General features: G+C 45.4%; 1 protein-coding gene across 7 annotated transcripts in view; it reads left to right on the top strand.

Moving 5' to 3' along the window:
• p38b (p38b MAP kinase) overlaps nucleotides 1-17,457 on the top strand; it is a 516,218-nt gene that overhangs the window by 46,938 nt on the left and 451,823 nt on the right. For 6 of the 7 annotated variants that reach the window (XM_075670640.1, XM_075670639.1, XM_075670638.1 and 3 more), the window contains exon 2: nucleotides 1,749-1,878. The exons of the other annotated variant lie outside the window; for it this stretch is intronic. In XM_075670640.1, the coding sequence (XP_075526755.1) occupies nucleotides 1,749-1,878 (130 nt within the window). The remainder of the gene's footprint in view (nucleotides 1-1,748; nucleotides 1,879-17,457) is intronic. 7 annotated transcript variants of the gene reach the window in all.

Here is a 17,457-nt window from a genome sequence, read left to right as displayed (position 1 = left end):
CTCATTTCATTTTTTTGTGTGCCATAATACTTTTCATGTTTCTTGCATTTCTTCATTTCTTCCACTGCTTTAAAATTCATGAAAGTTTACTGCTCCGGTCGGTCTTTTGTGACATGTGGTGTAGCAAGTTGTCGGGAAATCAATAACAATATTGAGTTCTGAAAAGGAATACAGTGAACTCTCACTTGAGTGAACTTCAAGGGACCGAAGGAAATAGTTCACTTAACTGAAAGTTCACTAAACTGAATATTCACTAGACCAACATAAGACATGGCATACAGAGTCAAAAGTTTGAAGTGCGATTCATGTAGCAAAAGACATGGCATCCATAGTGTTAGAAATGTGTGAAATGGAATTTGTACATATTGTCACGTTCGCCTACAATTCCTCGCGCCATGACACAGCAGGCTATTCCCCCTTCTATCTCCTCTTCGGCCGTGAGCCAACTTTGCCATTCGAGACACTCCTCTCGACCACGCTCGATTTGCCGACAGAGTACATTCGGGATGTCATAACCACAGCGACCCAAGCACGCCAGATTGCCCGCATTCGTCTTTCTGCTTCACAGACACGCCAGAAGTGCCGTTACGACCAGCGCCATCGCGACATGCATTACGAACCAGGTGCTCTTGTGCTAGTCTGGTATCCAACTCGGCGGAGAAATTCCTCTCGCGATACCATGGCCCTTACCGCATCCTTCGCCGGGTGACCCCTGTCACATATGAAGTGTCTCCGCTCGATGCCACGGTGCCTTCACCTCTCTCTGACGTCATCCACGTCAGCCGTCTCAAACCTTACCTTTCTCGGACAGATGGGCCGCACCAATAAGGTGTTTTTTCCGACGGGGGTGATTTCACAGTCGGTAATGTGTGAAGAAGAGGACTATGATGGTGGCCTGAGAGACGACGAGGAAGAGGGTAGTTCTTTTATCGCTGCTCTACGCTTGTTGGCTCAGCCATTAAAAGCCATCTGTAAATAGACGCACGCTTCTTCCTTTCCGTAAAAATATCATTGAAAAACACACCACGTGGGTCGTTTGTGTGCACACGCGGAACCGGGGAGATGGGAAAAAAAAAAAGAGACGACGACCATGCCACGACTAGCCGGTCAGAAAAAAACACACCACGTGGTTTGTGGTGTGACAGATCGCCGCTTTGCTCTGGCAGCGTTGTAAGCGCCAGCGATGTTACTTTGTTCATGGCCTCCAAGATTACATGCTTGCTCGTTTTGTGCAGGCAATCTCGGAGGCCATGCCTCCGAGGTTCGTTTTCCACGCCGCCGCTTTGCCCCAGGGGCGCTGTAGCGCCAGCGACGTTAGTGCCACTGAAGCGGTGGTTTGATGAGGGTGGGCATCGGTTGCGCCTGCAGTGCAGTGCAGTGCAAGCCTTGGTCCTCTGAGCGAGTTTGTTAAACTGAAATATTGACTGTTCCGAAATTCGTTTAAGTGAAACATTTTTGCATAGAATCTATAAGAAAACTGCCGGGGATTTTTAAAAAGTTCGTTATTCTGAAATATTCGATAAACCGACGTTCGTACAACTGAGAGTTTACTGTATATAGCATAGTTTATTTTGCTAGTCAACTCATTAGCAATCTGCTGCTTCACTGTACTTATCTATGCATGTTCAGTTGTTGACATGACTTTAGTCATTTCAGGAAGGACTCCATTTTGTGTTGAGTTGTTGAAAATGTCAGTGAAGGGTAGTATGGAACCACTGTTTCATGCCTGTGACATATTTCTGGTGCAGTTCGGCATTTGACAAGGAGCACAAGCACAAAGTGGCCATCAAGAAGTTGTCACGGCCCTTCCAGTCTGCCATCCATGCCAAGCGCACCTATCGAGAACTGCGACTCCTCAAGCACATGGACCACGAAAATGTGAGATGGCCGTTTTTGCTGTCGCAGACTGCAACAGTAATCAGATAGTATAAAATGGGCATCTGCTTCTGTGCATCATCGCACATTAAAATGATGCACTCGGTCTAACTTCGGGACGATACATGTCCACCAGTTCTGGTGATGGTTATAGTTTTGACAGTTTCCTTCATTTCCACTGGTAGCTGCAGTCACAGGGTTCATACGAGCTGGAAAAGTGGAAATTCTTAGCACCTGGAGAATCCATGGAATTGTGAGGTTTTATGGAGTAAAATTATGGAAAATTACTGATTAAACTCTTCCAAGTTACAAACTCATGTAGGTTGGTTCCCTGCAACAATATTAGGCTCTTTACAGCACTGCACATAAACTGCACAGAGCACTGGCTTCTGGCTCAATGGAAGTGCATGTTTAGCCCCTGCATGCACTTGCAAGACAGCACAACCTTCTACTGCAGTACAATTGTTTATACGCAGGGCGTTTCATATGTGAAGCATCTTGTATGTTGTAGTGAAGGATATTGATAGTGGCAGGGGTAAACCTGGCACGTATACAGCATACATTTATACTTTAAGTATGCAGTGCTTAGTTGGAAAATGCAATAGGAGAAACTTCGTGCTCCCACTCTTGTGCCAAATGAGATTTCCTGTGCCGAAGTGCACCAAAGTTACTGTGCAAAATGTGTGACCACAGTGGTCTCCAGACATGTGTGGTGCGCATGAATAAAGTGGCTTAATAAATTGAAGTACCTGTTGTCTATACGCTGGCAACCGATAATTCGTGCCAGTGGGGACTGCCTTGAAGTCTGAATAGTCAGGAGTCCAAAATATTTCAATTCATCAGACAAGTGACCTTATTCCACAAGTGGCTAAAAAAGTGTCATATCTCGGATGATCACTTTCGTGGATACTTCCACAACGTTTCTTACGACTAGCATCAGACACCTCTGTGTCAACAAGCGATGGCGTTCTTTGCAGTGTGCCAGAAACACTGTTGTCGGTCAATGTGCCTGGTGTTAGCCAGGCAAAATGTTGTGAAAGTGAAAGAATCCCTGAATCATCCTCAAAGGCCCAAATTTGTCAACGCATTGCTGAGCACATGTACGCTTGCCTACACTCTGTTTAGTCCGTATCTCGGCCATTGTCATGCTGTTGCCACAGATACAATCATTGCACGCACTGAATATTCAACCTCTGGCAACATAACAAGGCCGCAATGTTGTGCAATGCCTTTTCCGTGCCACTCCTTTTCATGCTTCATCAGGGGTAAGAGTGGCACTCTGCCTTCCTAAGCGATAGGATAAGCTGACCAGCAATGGTGGGTGATAAGAACGCCATATAGAATCAAGCGGAAGGCACCGCTTCAAAATTGCTGCCCAGAAGTAGATCAAGCTGGAATAGCCAAATGACAGCATTATTTTTTAGCAACAGTCATTGTCCAGCGGTTGCATCACTTAATCACTGTCCTCATTGGTGCAGACATCGAGGGTGCAGTTGGCAGCTCTTTAACAACTTAAAATCAGTGGGACCGTGTCGCTATTGAACATGTGATTAACAAATGCTGGACACACGGAACTAGCACCTCGGCACTAGCATGAGCATTCAGCTTTAGAGCTGCTTGCTGAGGATTGCTTGCCTTACGGCTTGGGTGTGGTCGATTAGATTAGAGTGACTGTATATGCCATATACATTAACTCTTGGTTGGATCACCTGGGCTTCGCTAGTTTTGCTTTCAAGCAGGTGCCGTCAACATGGCCAATGACTATGCCGCAGTGATACCAGCGATGTATCAAAAGCAAAATATAGCTATTTCCACTCAACTCGCCAGTCAAATTGGCATGTGAGTGGACACCGAATTATTAAACAGCATGTCCTGGGGTGTCCGAAATATGGGTCATCATGATACATTTAACTTTATGAAACAGTGATGGTGCCGTGAAGCAGTCAGTCGTGAAGACAGTGAAGCGCCTTCCTTTCTTCTGTCCCTTTTCAAGAAATATATTTTGCGCCACAACGTATACCTAGGAAATCTAAGCACCAGCTTGCCCAAGAAGAAGTCCTTTTGGAAGCAGTCTGAATAATGTAGCATGTCTGAATTATCGGTATCTGAATAATCACTCGGCATAATTTGTGAACCAGCCAGTTGCTCATTACAGGCTTGTACTATATGAGGAAATGCAGACCATTGAAGAGGGCCTGGGTGTCATCTGAAGCAGTACAGTGGAACCCACTTATAACAGTACCGGTTTCAACAAAATATTCGTTATAACAATGAGAAGCTGCTGCACCGTCGACTTTTGTATGTTTTCCATGGTGAAATAACCAGCTTACTACAATGCCCTGATGCCGCATTATTGGTTAAAACGATGAAGCCTAGCTGCTGGGTGTCCGAGCCGAAAGGTAATGAAATGTGAAATCCTTGAAAAGATAAAGAAAAAACAAGAAATTCGAGCCGCTGCACGATGGGCTGCTGCTCCAAAAGCCGCCATGCGCTCATAGCCATCTCCGTGCGGCTCTCTCCCGTCGCCCTTCCACTCCTCCAAACGCGATGGGCTGCGCCTGTAGCTCTACGCTGCCCCACCCTCCGAAACACAAATGGACTGCACCAACTGCGCCGCAATTGCTCGCATGTTGCTCGATGGCTCCTCATCCAGTGCAGTTCTGCAAACAGCTTAATCGCTCGAGTTCGTTTTTGTTGGTTGTGTCGAAGTCGTCTGGCCATGTAGTTTCTCAACTTCGCTTGACTCGCCGCTGAAATGGCAGATGGCTGATCCGCTCGCTTATCATCGGCAATGCATGACATTGCTGGTGAAAAGAAGGCGCATGGCTATAGATTCGGAAACTAAATGCTTCTAACCGATGAGATGATCATTGCGAATGTGCTTGCATTGGACAGCGACGGCGACGACGGCAGCGATGACACGGCAGGGCAGGCTGCCTCAACGTTGTCCTCACATGAGGCTTGGCATGATTCAGTCCCTCCGGGGCTTCGTTTTCGCGAGAAACCTTAGGATGTTGGCAAGCTTTGCGTAAAGCATGCTTGGCTGTTGGACATAGGCTTTTCTCGTGCAAGCCAGTGAGAAGTACTTGATGAGATGCTTGTGGTGACTTCTCCGCAGCGTTTCTTCTGGATTTCTCAAGCTTACAGGCTGCCGCCGCAGCCTTCTCGCAATTTTTAAAAGGCCCCTTTTGGGACCACCAAAGTGGTGCCTTGGCGGTGCTTGCATATCGCTTGCCACCTGTGACACCTCTTTGCAGTTGTTATAGCACTGCCATTCTTTAACGCCGACAGCCGTGGCCTGTTACACGCGATCGGAGCGCCCAGGAAGTAGTTAAGCAAGTGAACACAATCAGCAGCCGGGCGGAGGAAGGTGGTGGGGAGGGGCACTGGCCTTCCTGCTTATATGGTTTTCTCACATCAGCTATGCCATCTCTGTATTTTGATTTTTTCATGCAGCCTGATTATAATAATTATCAGTTATAACAATGGAATTCTCGTGGTACTTGATTATTGTTATAAGTGGGTTCGACTGTAGTTGAGCATTACCAGAGGTTCATCAAGGTTTGCTTGGCTCAGAAGAGCATGCATGACATTGAATCTGGCCAGGCGTTATTGGCTGATGCTAACTATAGCCTTGCTCAAAACATTGCTATGCTGGCAGCTGTCAATAAAAATTTATGACATGTGAAAGGCAACGATGTCTAAGCAGCTTCACTCAATTGGAAGTAAATGAATTATAGCAGAAAAGGACGTCTTGTTCGGCGAGTTGGTCACAGTTCATCTTTGGTACTAGGCGCGAACATACACAATAAACAAGGAAGGAGACGAGACAGAGAACCACTTACAACTGCTTTATTCGGAGGCACACGACACACTTATATAGTTGTCTTGGATGCAACGAACACAATCAGATCAAGATTGATGTGGAAGTGAACGGGTTAAATATTTCTTTTCAGCCATAGGGTGCAGCGGTGGCGTAGAAGTCCGTGGTTCGAATCCCCGGTGCCGGCAATTTTCGACCGGATTAAAAAAAAAATATCTGCGGGTTGATAAAATTGCATAAACAGGTCTGGAGTGTGGCCTGATCCCGGTGACCAGAACCGCTATCGCACTCCCTCACCAGAGCAGGATTGGCCACCCTGGTGCAGTACTTGGCCACAACCTCCTATATGAACACAACAATCAAACCCCGGCCCTCAGTCCCCAGCAGCTGCGAAGCAACTGACCACGGCGGCGGTCAGACCTGCGACGCAGCAGAGGGTGCTAAGAATCCCTGGCTCCGGACAGGCCACCATTGGAATATGAACCTGGCAACGTTTAGCACTAGAACGTTATCTAGTGAGGCGAGTCTAGCAGTGCTGTTGGAGGAATTAGAGGGCAGTAAATGGGATATAATAGGGCTCAGTGAAGTTAGGTGGCCAAAAGAAGCATATACAGTGCTAAAAAGCGGGCACGTCCTGTGCTACCGGGGCTTAGTGGAGAGACGAGAACTAGGAGTTGGATTCCTGATTAATAAGAATGTAGCTGGTAACATACAGAAATTCTATAGCATTAACGAGAGGGTGGCAGGTCTTGTTGTGAAACTTAATAAGAGGTACAAAATGAAGGTTGCACAGGTCTACGCCCCTACATCCAGTCATGATGACCAGGAAGTCGAAAGCTTCTATGAAGACGTGGAATCGGTGATGGGTAGAGTGAAAACAAAATACACTGTACTAATGGGCGACTTTAAGGCCAAGGTAGGCAAGAAGCAGGCTGGAGACAAGGCAGTGGGGGAATATGGCATAGGCTCTAGGAATAGCAGGGGACAGTTATTAGTAGAGTTTGCAGAATAGAATAATATGCGGATAATGAATACCTTCTTCCGCAAGCGAGATAGCCGAAAGTGGACGTGGAGGAGCCCAAATAGTGAGACTAGAAATGAAATAGACTTCATACTCTGCGCTAACCCTGGCATCATACAAGATGTGGACGTGCTCGGCAAGGTGCGCTGCAGTGACCATAGGGTGGTAAGAACTCGAATTAGCCTAGACGTGAGGAGGGAATGAAAGAAACTGGTACATAAGAAGCCAATCAATGAGTTAGCGGTAAGAGAGAAAATAGAGGAATTCTGGATCAAGCTACAGAACAGGTATTCCGCCTTAACTCAGGAAGAGGATCTTAGTGTTCAAGCAATGAACGACAATCTTGTGGGCATCATTAAGGAGTGTGCAATGGAAGTCGGTGGTAACTCTGTTAGGCAGGATACCAGTAAACTATCGCAAGTGACAAAAGATTGATCAAGAAACGCCTGTATATGAGAGCCTCTAACCCTACATCTAGAATAGAACTGGCAGAACTTTTGAAGTTAATCAACAAGCATAAGACAGCTGACATAAGAAAGTATAATATGGATAGAATTGAACATGCTCTCAGGAACGGAGGAAGCCTAAAAGCAATGAAGAAGAAACTAGGAATTGGCAAGAATCAGATCTATGCGTTAAGGGACAAAGCCGGCAATATCATTAATAATATGGATGAGATAGTTCAAGTGGCTGAGGAGTTCTATAGCGATTTATACAGTACCAGTGGCACCCACGACGATAATGGAAGAGAAAGTAGTCTAGAGGAATTCGAAATCCCACAGGTAACACCGGAAGAAGTAAAGAAAGCCTTGGGGAGATATGCAAAGGGGGAAGGCAGCTGGGGAGGATCAGGTAACAGCACATTTGTTGAAGGATGGTGGGCAGATTGTTCTAGAGAGACTGGCCACCCTGTATACGCAATGGCTCATGACCTCGAGCGTATCGGAATCTTGGAAGAACGCTAACATAATCCTAATCCATAAGAAAGGGGACGCCAAAGACTTGAAAAATTATAAACCAATCAGCTTACTGTCAGTTGCCTACCAGCTATTTACTAAGGTAATCACAAATAGAATCAGGAACACCTTGGACTTCTGTCAAGCAAAGGACCAGGCAGGATTCCATAAAGGCTACTCAACAATGGACCATATTCACACTATCCAGTCAGGTGATAGAGAAATGTGCGGAATATAACCAACCCTTATATATAGCTTTCATTGATTACGAGAAAGCGTTTGATTCTGTCGAAATCGCAGCAGTCATGGAGGCATTATGGAATCAGGGTGTAGACGAGCCGTATGTAAAAGTACTGAAAGATATCTATAGCGGCTCCACAGCCACCGCAGTCCTCCATAATAAAAGCAACAAAAACCCAATAAAGAAAGGCGTCAGGCAGGGAGATACGATCTCTCCAATGCTATTCACAGCGTGTTTACAGGAGGTATTCAGAGACCTGGATTGGGAAGAATTTGGGATAAAAGTTAATGGAGAATACCTTAGTAACTTGCGATTCGCTGATGATATTGCCTTGCTTAGTAACTCAGGGGACCTATTGCAATGCATGCTCACTAACCTGGAGAGGCAAAGCAAAAGAGTGGGTCTAAAAATTAATCCGCAGAAAACTAAAGTAATGTTTAACAGTCTTGGAAGAGAACGGCAATTAACAATAAGTAGCGAGGCACTGGAAGTGGTAAGAGAATACAGTGGAATCTCGATGATACGAATCTCACGGGGTCACGAAAAATATTCGTATTAGCCGAAATTCGTATCATCGAAACAATTGAAACTAGCTAAACTAAAGATTCAGAGATGAACTCATTCAGGCACGTGCGTAAAAAGCCTTTATTTCTTGAAGAAAAAGTCTCTGATGTCCTTTTGCCTCTTTTTCTTTGTCAGGTCACTTAGCAAACTTTGTTCAAATCCATAAAATGCGTGCACATGTCATCGCTGATTTCATCCGCGGCCATAGCATGCCTCAGAACTTCGAGCACGTGCAGCGTTTCAGCTGCCGATGGTGGACCTTTGCCGTCGCCCACGTCTAACACAAACAACGCGGTCCGAAGCACAGCAGCTAATCTGTCCGATGGCATGCGGAAAAGGAGGAAAAGCACAAAAGCAACAAAAGCGCCACCGCTGCAAACTCTTCGCGCCCAGTCGCGGCCTCCGCGCTGTCCGGTGCCGCGTCCGCGCCTCCGCACCAAAAGAGAAAGGGAGAAATTGCGCGACTGCGTACTGTTCTCTTTCGCGGCCGTCGGTGGGGCACCGTTTATTAAAGCGAAAGCCTTTCATGGCTCATGCTCGCGGTCGCGTCTGTCCGTGCGCTGGAATCGTGCCAACTGTAACCTCTCCCCCGCGCAGCGGTGCAACCTCCTCCCCTCCTTAGCAGCCGGTGGGGGCACCGCTGCGCATAGCAACCGTGACGTCACACAGTAGCGACATTGCTTTCTATATAGTAGCGATAGAACGAGCGCGCGTGCGTCGGCGGTGGCAGCAGCCTTGCCGCTCCTTCGCCAGACGCCTCGTTGCAGTCGAGTGAGTGTGACGCATGGCTCCGAAGTGGCCCTGTGATTCCGCGCCAAGCGGTTCGGGGAAGCGGCAGCGGACGCCGGATTTCCCCAACGCCAGAACAAGGAGCGAATGCGCATGCGACGACTGAACATGTCACCAGGTGCGAAAGCAAGGAAGGCAGAACAGAAACGCCAACAGCGACTGATTAGATAGCCGGGTACCAAACGCAGGGAAGCAGAATGAAAGTGGCAGCAGCGACAGGCGACATCGCCGTACACCAAAGCGAGTGAATTGGAGCGCAGACGGCAGCAGCATCCGGCTTTCGCCTAGCCCACTTTAGAATTTCCAGTGGCTTCGGTAATATTTGTATCAACCGACGCGGGTCGAAAATTGATTCGTAACAACTGTTCTCTAGCACGTTGCAAAGTAATGGGGCTTGGCCAGGGCTACAGGAAAATTCGTATCATCCGGAAATTCGTATTAGCCGTGTTATATCATCGAGATTCCACTGTACATCTACTTAGGGCAGGTAGTGACGGCGGATCCGGATCATGAGACTAAAATAATCAGAAGAATAAGAATGGGCTGGGGCGCACTTGGCAGGCATTCTCAGATCATGAACAGCAGGTTGCCATTATCCCTCAAGAGAAAAGTGTATAATAGCTGTGTCTTACCAGTACTCACCTACGGGGCAGAAACCTGGATGCTTACGAAAAGGGTTCTACTCAAATTGAGGACGACGCAACGAGCTATGGAAAGAAGAATGATGGGTGTAACGTTAAGGGATAAGAAAAGAGCTGATTGGGTGAGGGAACAAATGTGAGTTAATGACATCTTAGTTGAAATAAAGAAAAAGAAAAGGGGGGGGGGGGAGGGACATGGGCAGGACATGTAATGAGGAGGGAAAATAACCGATGTTCATTAAGGGTTACGCATTGGATTCCAAGGGAAGGGAAGCGTAGCAGGGGGTGGCAGAAAGTTAGGTGGGCGGATGACATTAAGAAGTTTGCAGGAACAACATGGCCACAATTAGTACATGACCGGGGTAGTTGGAGAAGTATGGGAGAGGCCTTTGCCCTGCAGTGGGCGTAACTAGGCTGATGATGATGATGATTCAGCCATATATAAAGATATTGACGGGTCGCTGATGCACATGCTTTCTTTCTTGTGTGTTCGGCCCTAGTACCCAAGATGAATTGTGACCAACTCGCCCAACAAGACGTCCTTTTAAGCTCTATTTTGCATACAGTGGGCCTTTCTATATGTGTGACATCTCTGTGTTCCATGGATCAGTGGATTTCATCTGCTGTCGCATATACCTGTCGCGCAAGGAACATCGCCTTTTGTATCAAGAATGGACTGGCACCAGCTGAAGTAAGTGCTCTACCCTCCTGGTGACATGTGAAGCGCATAAGTAGGATCCTCAGGTCTGAACTCTGGCGTCATACTCGCCTGCTAAATGATCTTCTATGCATCGCCTGTCAAAAACAAGACCCTACCTGGCTAGCTGAGAAGAATTTTCGGTCCGTTAAGCGGTCAGCTTTGAGAATGACTGAACAGCTCTGGGTGTGCATGCTAGTCAAATTGCTGCAGGAAAGAAGTAAGAAGAAGAACGAAATGAGTGGGGGTGGGTTGGGGGTTGAAGGGGACATTCACCTACCTGACGAGACGTCATCTGTTCTGGAAAAAGGACCCAAGTATGGACTTGAACCGCAAGTGTCGCCGCATGAGCTGCTTGCCATCAATCAATGAATTGCCAGCAAGGCCGTATCAGAGGAACAAGAGACGTGCCTTCTGGAAGGGGTTAACTGCCTTCTCAAGTCCTGCAATCAGGGGCGTTCACGTCGCAAGGAAACAAGGGTCGTGGCAGAAGGAGCTAAGCCAGTTCTTGTTGAAACATTTGAGTACACTTGAAGTGCACGACCCATTTCTTACAAAGAAATCTGATGAAGTTTGTGACTTCCCAAAATCACAATGTGATGTTGGGCATGCCTTTTTCGTAGACAGGGTGGACTTTTATTTTACTCTGTTCCCCACAAGGCACTGTTTGCTGCAGTCCGAGAGTGTATAAAAAAAAACGAACCCATTTCCTTTCAGAACAATGTGGGAATTTCCATTGACAATTTTTTAACCCTTTTAGAGTTTTACTTGCAATCTACTTTCATTACATTTGACCAGCAGTGTTTTCTGCAGAAAGTCGGCATATGTATAGGATCCTGTGTCGCGCCACTATTGTGTAATATTTTTCTCTCACAAATGGATCAAGTTTTACATCAGGTTTTACCGGCTAGGCACGTTTTTAAGGTATTTAGATACGTGGATGATTTTTTGATGTTTTTTAGAAAGGACGGAAGTTTGAACTTCGAAGAGAATGTGCATGATAGTTTATCCATATTCCAACAAATGGAAATGGCTTGCAATTCACCATTGAAATGCCTGAGGGTAACTGTCTACAGTTTCTAAATATAAATATTGAGTTTTGTGAGGATCAGATTTGCTGGGCAGATGCACCTCGTGCAAAAAGAGGGCTTCTGCCATACGACTCCGCCCATTCGAAGTTAATAAAAAGGGAGATTGCTTCACTTTGTCTGAAATCTGCCCTCGGAAAATCGTGCCCTCACAGGATGCAGTTTAGTTTCCATAACCAATTGGCCAGGCTGTCTTCAGCTGGATTCCCTGATTCGATTGTGATGGCAGTCGCTGAAAGCCTACTACAAAAAATGAAGAGTGTGGCTGTAAGAGCTGGGGAAGATCCCCCTTGAGAAGAGGTGGTGTGAGGCCTGTGGTGGTGCCCTGTATACACAAGATGGCCCACAATTTAAATAAGGTTGCTAGCAGACATGGGGTGCCACTTGTGTTTTCAGCCCCCAAAAAGCTCGAAAGCCTTTGTTCTCGTATCGAAAGAATATGTGAAGATAAAAACGGATGCGGCACCAAGCATGGGCAGCCGTTTATGAAGTGCGTCGAAGGTGTCGTGTGCGAAATCTCCCTCTCATGCGGCTGCTCCTACATAGGGCAAACTGGGTGCTGTGTTAACGACCGAATTAGGGAACATGAAAGAAATGTAGAGCAAGATAAAGAAGGGCCAAACATACCCAAGCACATTAAGTCCTGTCTGTCACGCTCTCCTGAGCCATGTTTTCCAGGGGCGCGGATTCTAGCAAAGAGTAAAGATACAAAAGCTTGGGAAGTAATTGAAGCTTTCTTTATCAGAAAGAAAGGAAGCATGTGCGTCAGTGACCCGTCAATATATTTATATAGGGCTAAAAAAAAATATTTAACCAGTTTGCTTCCATATCAATCTTGATCTGATTGTGTTCCTTGCATCTAAGATGGCTATATGAGTGTGTGGTGTGCCTCTGGATAAAGCAGTTGTAAGTGGCGCTGTGTCCAGTCTCCTTCCTTGTTTCTTGTGTGTGTTCGCGCCTAGTACCCAAGATGAATTATAGCAGGTTGTGCGAATAGGAGGCTTGTTGTCTTCATTTATATTAAGCGGTTACTCAAGCTTAGGTTTGCTTTTTGGTATTTAGAAGCGGAGTAGCATTGTTTTGCAGCAAACAGATACTTTCTGAAATGAAGCTTGTTTAAGTGTTCAAAAGTGGCTAAGATATGTCCTGCAGTTTGCATTTATTCGCTCCAAAGGGCTCCAAAGTCTGTTCAGATGCTCCAGACTGCTCAAAATTTAACATTCCGCTGCTCCAAAAATTGCCTCAAATCCCTGTTTGTCAGTGGCGCTACTGAAAACTAAGTGGCAGTACAGTGAAAGCCACATGTCCAGCACACCTGCAGCACTTTCGTATTATCATCATTAGCCTGTTTTGTGTGCACTGCAGGACGAAAGCCTCTCCCTGTGATCTCTAATTACCCCTGTCCTTCGCCAACCGATTCCAACTAGTGCCTGCGAATTTCCTAATTACATCGCTCCACCTAGTCTTCTGCTGTCCTGGACTGCGTTTCCCTTCTCTCGGTACCCATTCTGAAACCCTAATGGTCCAACGGTTATCTAACCAGTCAACGCATTACATGACCTGCCCAGCTCCATTTTTTTCCCCTTGATGTCAGTTAGAATATCGTCTATACCTGTTTGCTCTCTGATCCAAACCGCTCTCTTTCTGTCTCTTAACATTATGCCTAGCGATCTTCGTTCCATCGCCCTTTGCGCGGTCCTTAACTTGTTCTCAAGCTTCTTTGTCAGTCTCCAACTCTCCTCTGCCCCATATGTCAGTACTGGTAAAATGTGCTGATTGTACATCCTTTTCAATGATAATAGTAAGCTTCCGGTCAGGAGCTGACAATTTCTGCCGTATGCGATCCAACCCATTTTTATTCTTCTATGAATTTCCTTCTCATGATAAGAGTTCCTGGTGATTAACTGACCTAGGTAAATGTACTCCTTGACAGACTCTAGAGGCTGACTGGCAATTTTGAACTCCTGTTTCCCTTGCCCGGCTATTCATCATTATCTTTGTCTTCTGCATATTAATCTTCAACCTCACTCTCACACTCTCTCTGTTAAGGTCCTCAATCATTTGTTGTAATTCGTTTGCATTGTTGCTGAATAGAAGAATGTCATCGGCAAACCGAACGTTGCTGAGACATTCGCCGTTGATCCTTACTCCTAAGCCTTCCCAGTTTAATAGCTTGAATACTTATTCCAAACACGCAGTGAATAGTATTGGAGAGATTGTGTCTCCCTGTCTGACTCATTTCTTTATAGGTATCTTCCTGCTTTTCTTGTGTAGAGTTAAGGTAGCTGTGGAACCTCTGTAGATATTTTCGAAGGTATTTACGTAAGCGGTCTGTACTCCTTGATTACGTAATGCCTCTATGACTGCTGGTATCTTTACTGAAGTAAATGCCTTTTCGTAATCTATGAAAGCCATATAGGGAGGCTTATTGTACTCTGTGGATTTCTCCATAACCTGATTAATGACATAAATATGATCCATTGTAGAGTATCCCTTCCTGAAGCCAGCCTGTTCCTTTGGTCAACTTAAGTCCATTGTTGCCCTTATTCTATTGGAGATTATTTGGTAAATATTTATATAATACTGGGAGTAAGCTAATGGGCCTATAATTTTTAAATTTCTTAATGTCTCCCTTTTTGAGGATTAGTATAACGTTTGCATTCTTCCAGTTTCTGGGACCCTTGCAGTCGATAGACATTTTGTATAAAGAGCTGCCAGTTTTTCATGCATTATGTCTCCTCCATGTTTGATTAAATTGACTGTTATTGCATCTTCTCCAGCCGCTCTTTCTCGTTTCCTGTCTTGCAAGGCCCTTCTGACCTCATCACTATTTATAGGAGGAGTTCCTGTATCCTGTTCATTACTGTTTCTAATGGAGGTATCCTGACTCCTCTGTGTACTGTAGTGGTCAATATAGAATTCTTCTGCTTCTTTTACTGTATCTTAGAGATTGCTGGTGATATTACCCTGCTTATTTTTCAGTGCATACATATTGGTTTGCCCGATGCCAAGTTTTCTTCTCACTGATTTCAGGCTGCATCAACCGTTTACTGTTTTCCTCAGCCTTTCTCACATTATAATTTCGAATATCCCTTATTTACTCCTTTCTGATTAGTTTTGACAGCTCTGCGAATTCTATCTGGTCTCTTGAGTTTGAAACTTTCATTCTTTGTCTTTTCTTTATTAGGTCCATTCTTACTTGGGAGAGCTTACCTACTGGTTTCCTTGGTGCGTTGCCTCCCACTTTAATTGGTGCTTCTGAAGCCAGCCTAGTTATGGTTTCATTCATTACCTTTATATCATCTTCATCTCTCTGTTCTAAGGCTGCATAAATTGTTTGCAAGTACCAGCCTGAATTGGTCCGCTCTTATCCTTACTGCATGTAGGTTGCCTTGTTTGTTCTTTTATTTATTTTATTTATTCACATTACCCCTAAAAGCCCTCCAGGAGAGGGTATTACATAGGGGGGCGCGATACACCTTCTAATAAATGTGGTACATTTCAGTAATAAGTGCAATAAAACATAAGGCATAACACAAAAAGGAAAAATGAACACAAACAAATACAGCAAACTTTACACATTTCCGTCACAGCGAAGAAACTCTTGGAATTTTATGATAGTTTCTGTGGCGATGGCTGATAGTAAATTATTCCATTCGATGATAGTACGGGGAATGAATGAATTGGTGTAAAACGATTTTGAAAGAATGGTCACGGCGTGGAAAGATGGCATGAGGTGACTGAAACAAATCACTTTGAAGGGAGGGGTGGTGATAAAGCCTATGGAAAAGTGCTAAACGAGCAAGTTTGCGGCGATATGACAAATCTTCCAGTTCGGCATGTTTTTTTAATGCTGTAACACTTGTGAAGGGTGAGTAGCCTGAAAATATGAAGTGAACAGTGCGATTCTGCAAGGATTTGATGTTATTGATAACGTAGGCTTGCTCAGGGTCCGAGATGGCCGCAGCATATTCGATTTTAGGGAGTATTAAAGTTATATAAGCCAGTTTTTTAACGTGCATAGTGGCTTGTCTGAGGTTACGTTTGAGAAGGACAAGTGAGTGGTTAGCAGACGCCAGGGTGAGGTCGATATGGTGATGCCATGATAGGTCAAACTGAAGGTGCACACCAAGGTGCTTGTATGTTGTTGTTAGTTCTACAGTATTTTCGTTAGGAATATAAGTGGTTGGAATGCTATCTGTTCGATGAGTGAAAGATATCTGTTTTGTTTTAGAAAAGTTTAATGACATCAGGGTGTCTACCAACCAGGAAAACTGGGAATTCTCAGGGATATTGAGTAGTCTGGAAAAACTCGGGGAAAGCTCAGGGAATTTGTGCTTCCATCAGGGAAAATTAGCTGTAATTTTATTGAATGGGTCCAAAGTCGAGGTAATGCTGGCTCGAGTAACAGACAGGAATCGTAATAAATCGTCTTTTACGCCCTGTCGTCGGCTGGAGGAGTTGCCAGTGTACAGTCAATGACCGACTTCCCGGATTCCCGATATTTTGGACGACTTCGTGGCACCACCACGTACCCCATAGAGTCATCGTGTTAGAACGTGTGAAATTTCGAACGTAGGAACTCTTCGCCGTCTGATTTTCCGGAGGTTTTGCCGTGATCACAGGTCCGAAATGGCATTAATCAAAGCCACCACCGCTGCCATTTTGATTACCTTGCCGCCTCAAACCGGCACTCTCGCACTCAGATCTGCTGGCAGCCGTAGCCACCACAGCGGCAACGCTAGGCCTAGCTGCTTCGACGTTTGCTATGAAGCTTCTTGCTGTTGGATGCCGTGTTTCTTATTGAAAGAATTTGCTGCTGTCTGCAATGGCACTGACTCTGCCTTTGTGGTTCTTGCGAGTGGCTTAAAAGCTTGGAAAGCACGGTGCGCTGCATAATTCTGGTTCCCGAAAGTCAGCTTCTGCTCCGTACACAAATGTTACTTGGTGAAGCATATACAAAAGTATTGCAGTGAAGCATAATAAGCGTGGGAAGGGGCTATTGCCATGGGGCACAGTATGTATTCCTTAATTATACACGCGTGTACCCTGTGTTTCCTGTCACAGTATGAGCACCGATATTCTAATACGTGTACCGGCAGGCCTCCAGAGCGTTTTCGAATGTGCCTGTGCCGGTTTGAGCCCTTAAGGGCAGTGAATGACATCATTTATTTTTTCCAACTGGGCAATTTTTCTGACGTTTTTGCGGCCCCTAGGGAGCTTGAAAAATTAGCTGTGGACTGTGCAACTGACCAAGAAGATGGTTCATGTGGTCCGTGGGGCAAACGACTGGCGGAAGGAGGGCATTGTCGGGACACTGCCGCCGTTTTGAAGGAGCTTGAGCTCAAAAAACAGAGTGTTGGCTGATGCCGAGATGCAGGTGTTCCTCATCCAAACTGAAACAAACTCTTTAAAACAATGAAACAAAACACTGACGTGTCTTGCGTGGGCTGAGAGTATGTCAGGACAGTTGAGGTTGACTTACGAGCTGTTGAAAGAGAATCTCAATTGTGACAACGTTCGGGCCTCATACCACTGAGCTTGCTATCAGTTGATAGAAATAACTCATATTCAAAAATATTTGCTTTTGTATGCATCTCCTTTTTGTTCGTATTTGAGAATGTCCGACTCGATTTGCAATTTTTTTCAAATACATTTTATTTGGTGTGCATTTTACTAACCCCTCCCTTCTATTCTCTTTTTGAATAACAAACACTACTCCTTATTATTCAAATTGGACTAAGTAGTTTTTTTTATTTTTT

Source organism: Dermacentor variabilis, chromosome 9 (genome assembly GCF_050947875.1).
Source record: "Dermacentor variabilis isolate Ectoservices chromosome 9, ASM5094787v1, whole genome shotgun sequence".
Taxonomy (NCBI): Eukaryota; Metazoa; Arthropoda; class Arachnida; order Ixodida; family Ixodidae; genus Dermacentor; species Dermacentor variabilis.
The sequence above is the reverse complement of the archived record's forward strand: the minus strand, read 5'-3'. Positions and strand labels throughout refer to the sequence as shown.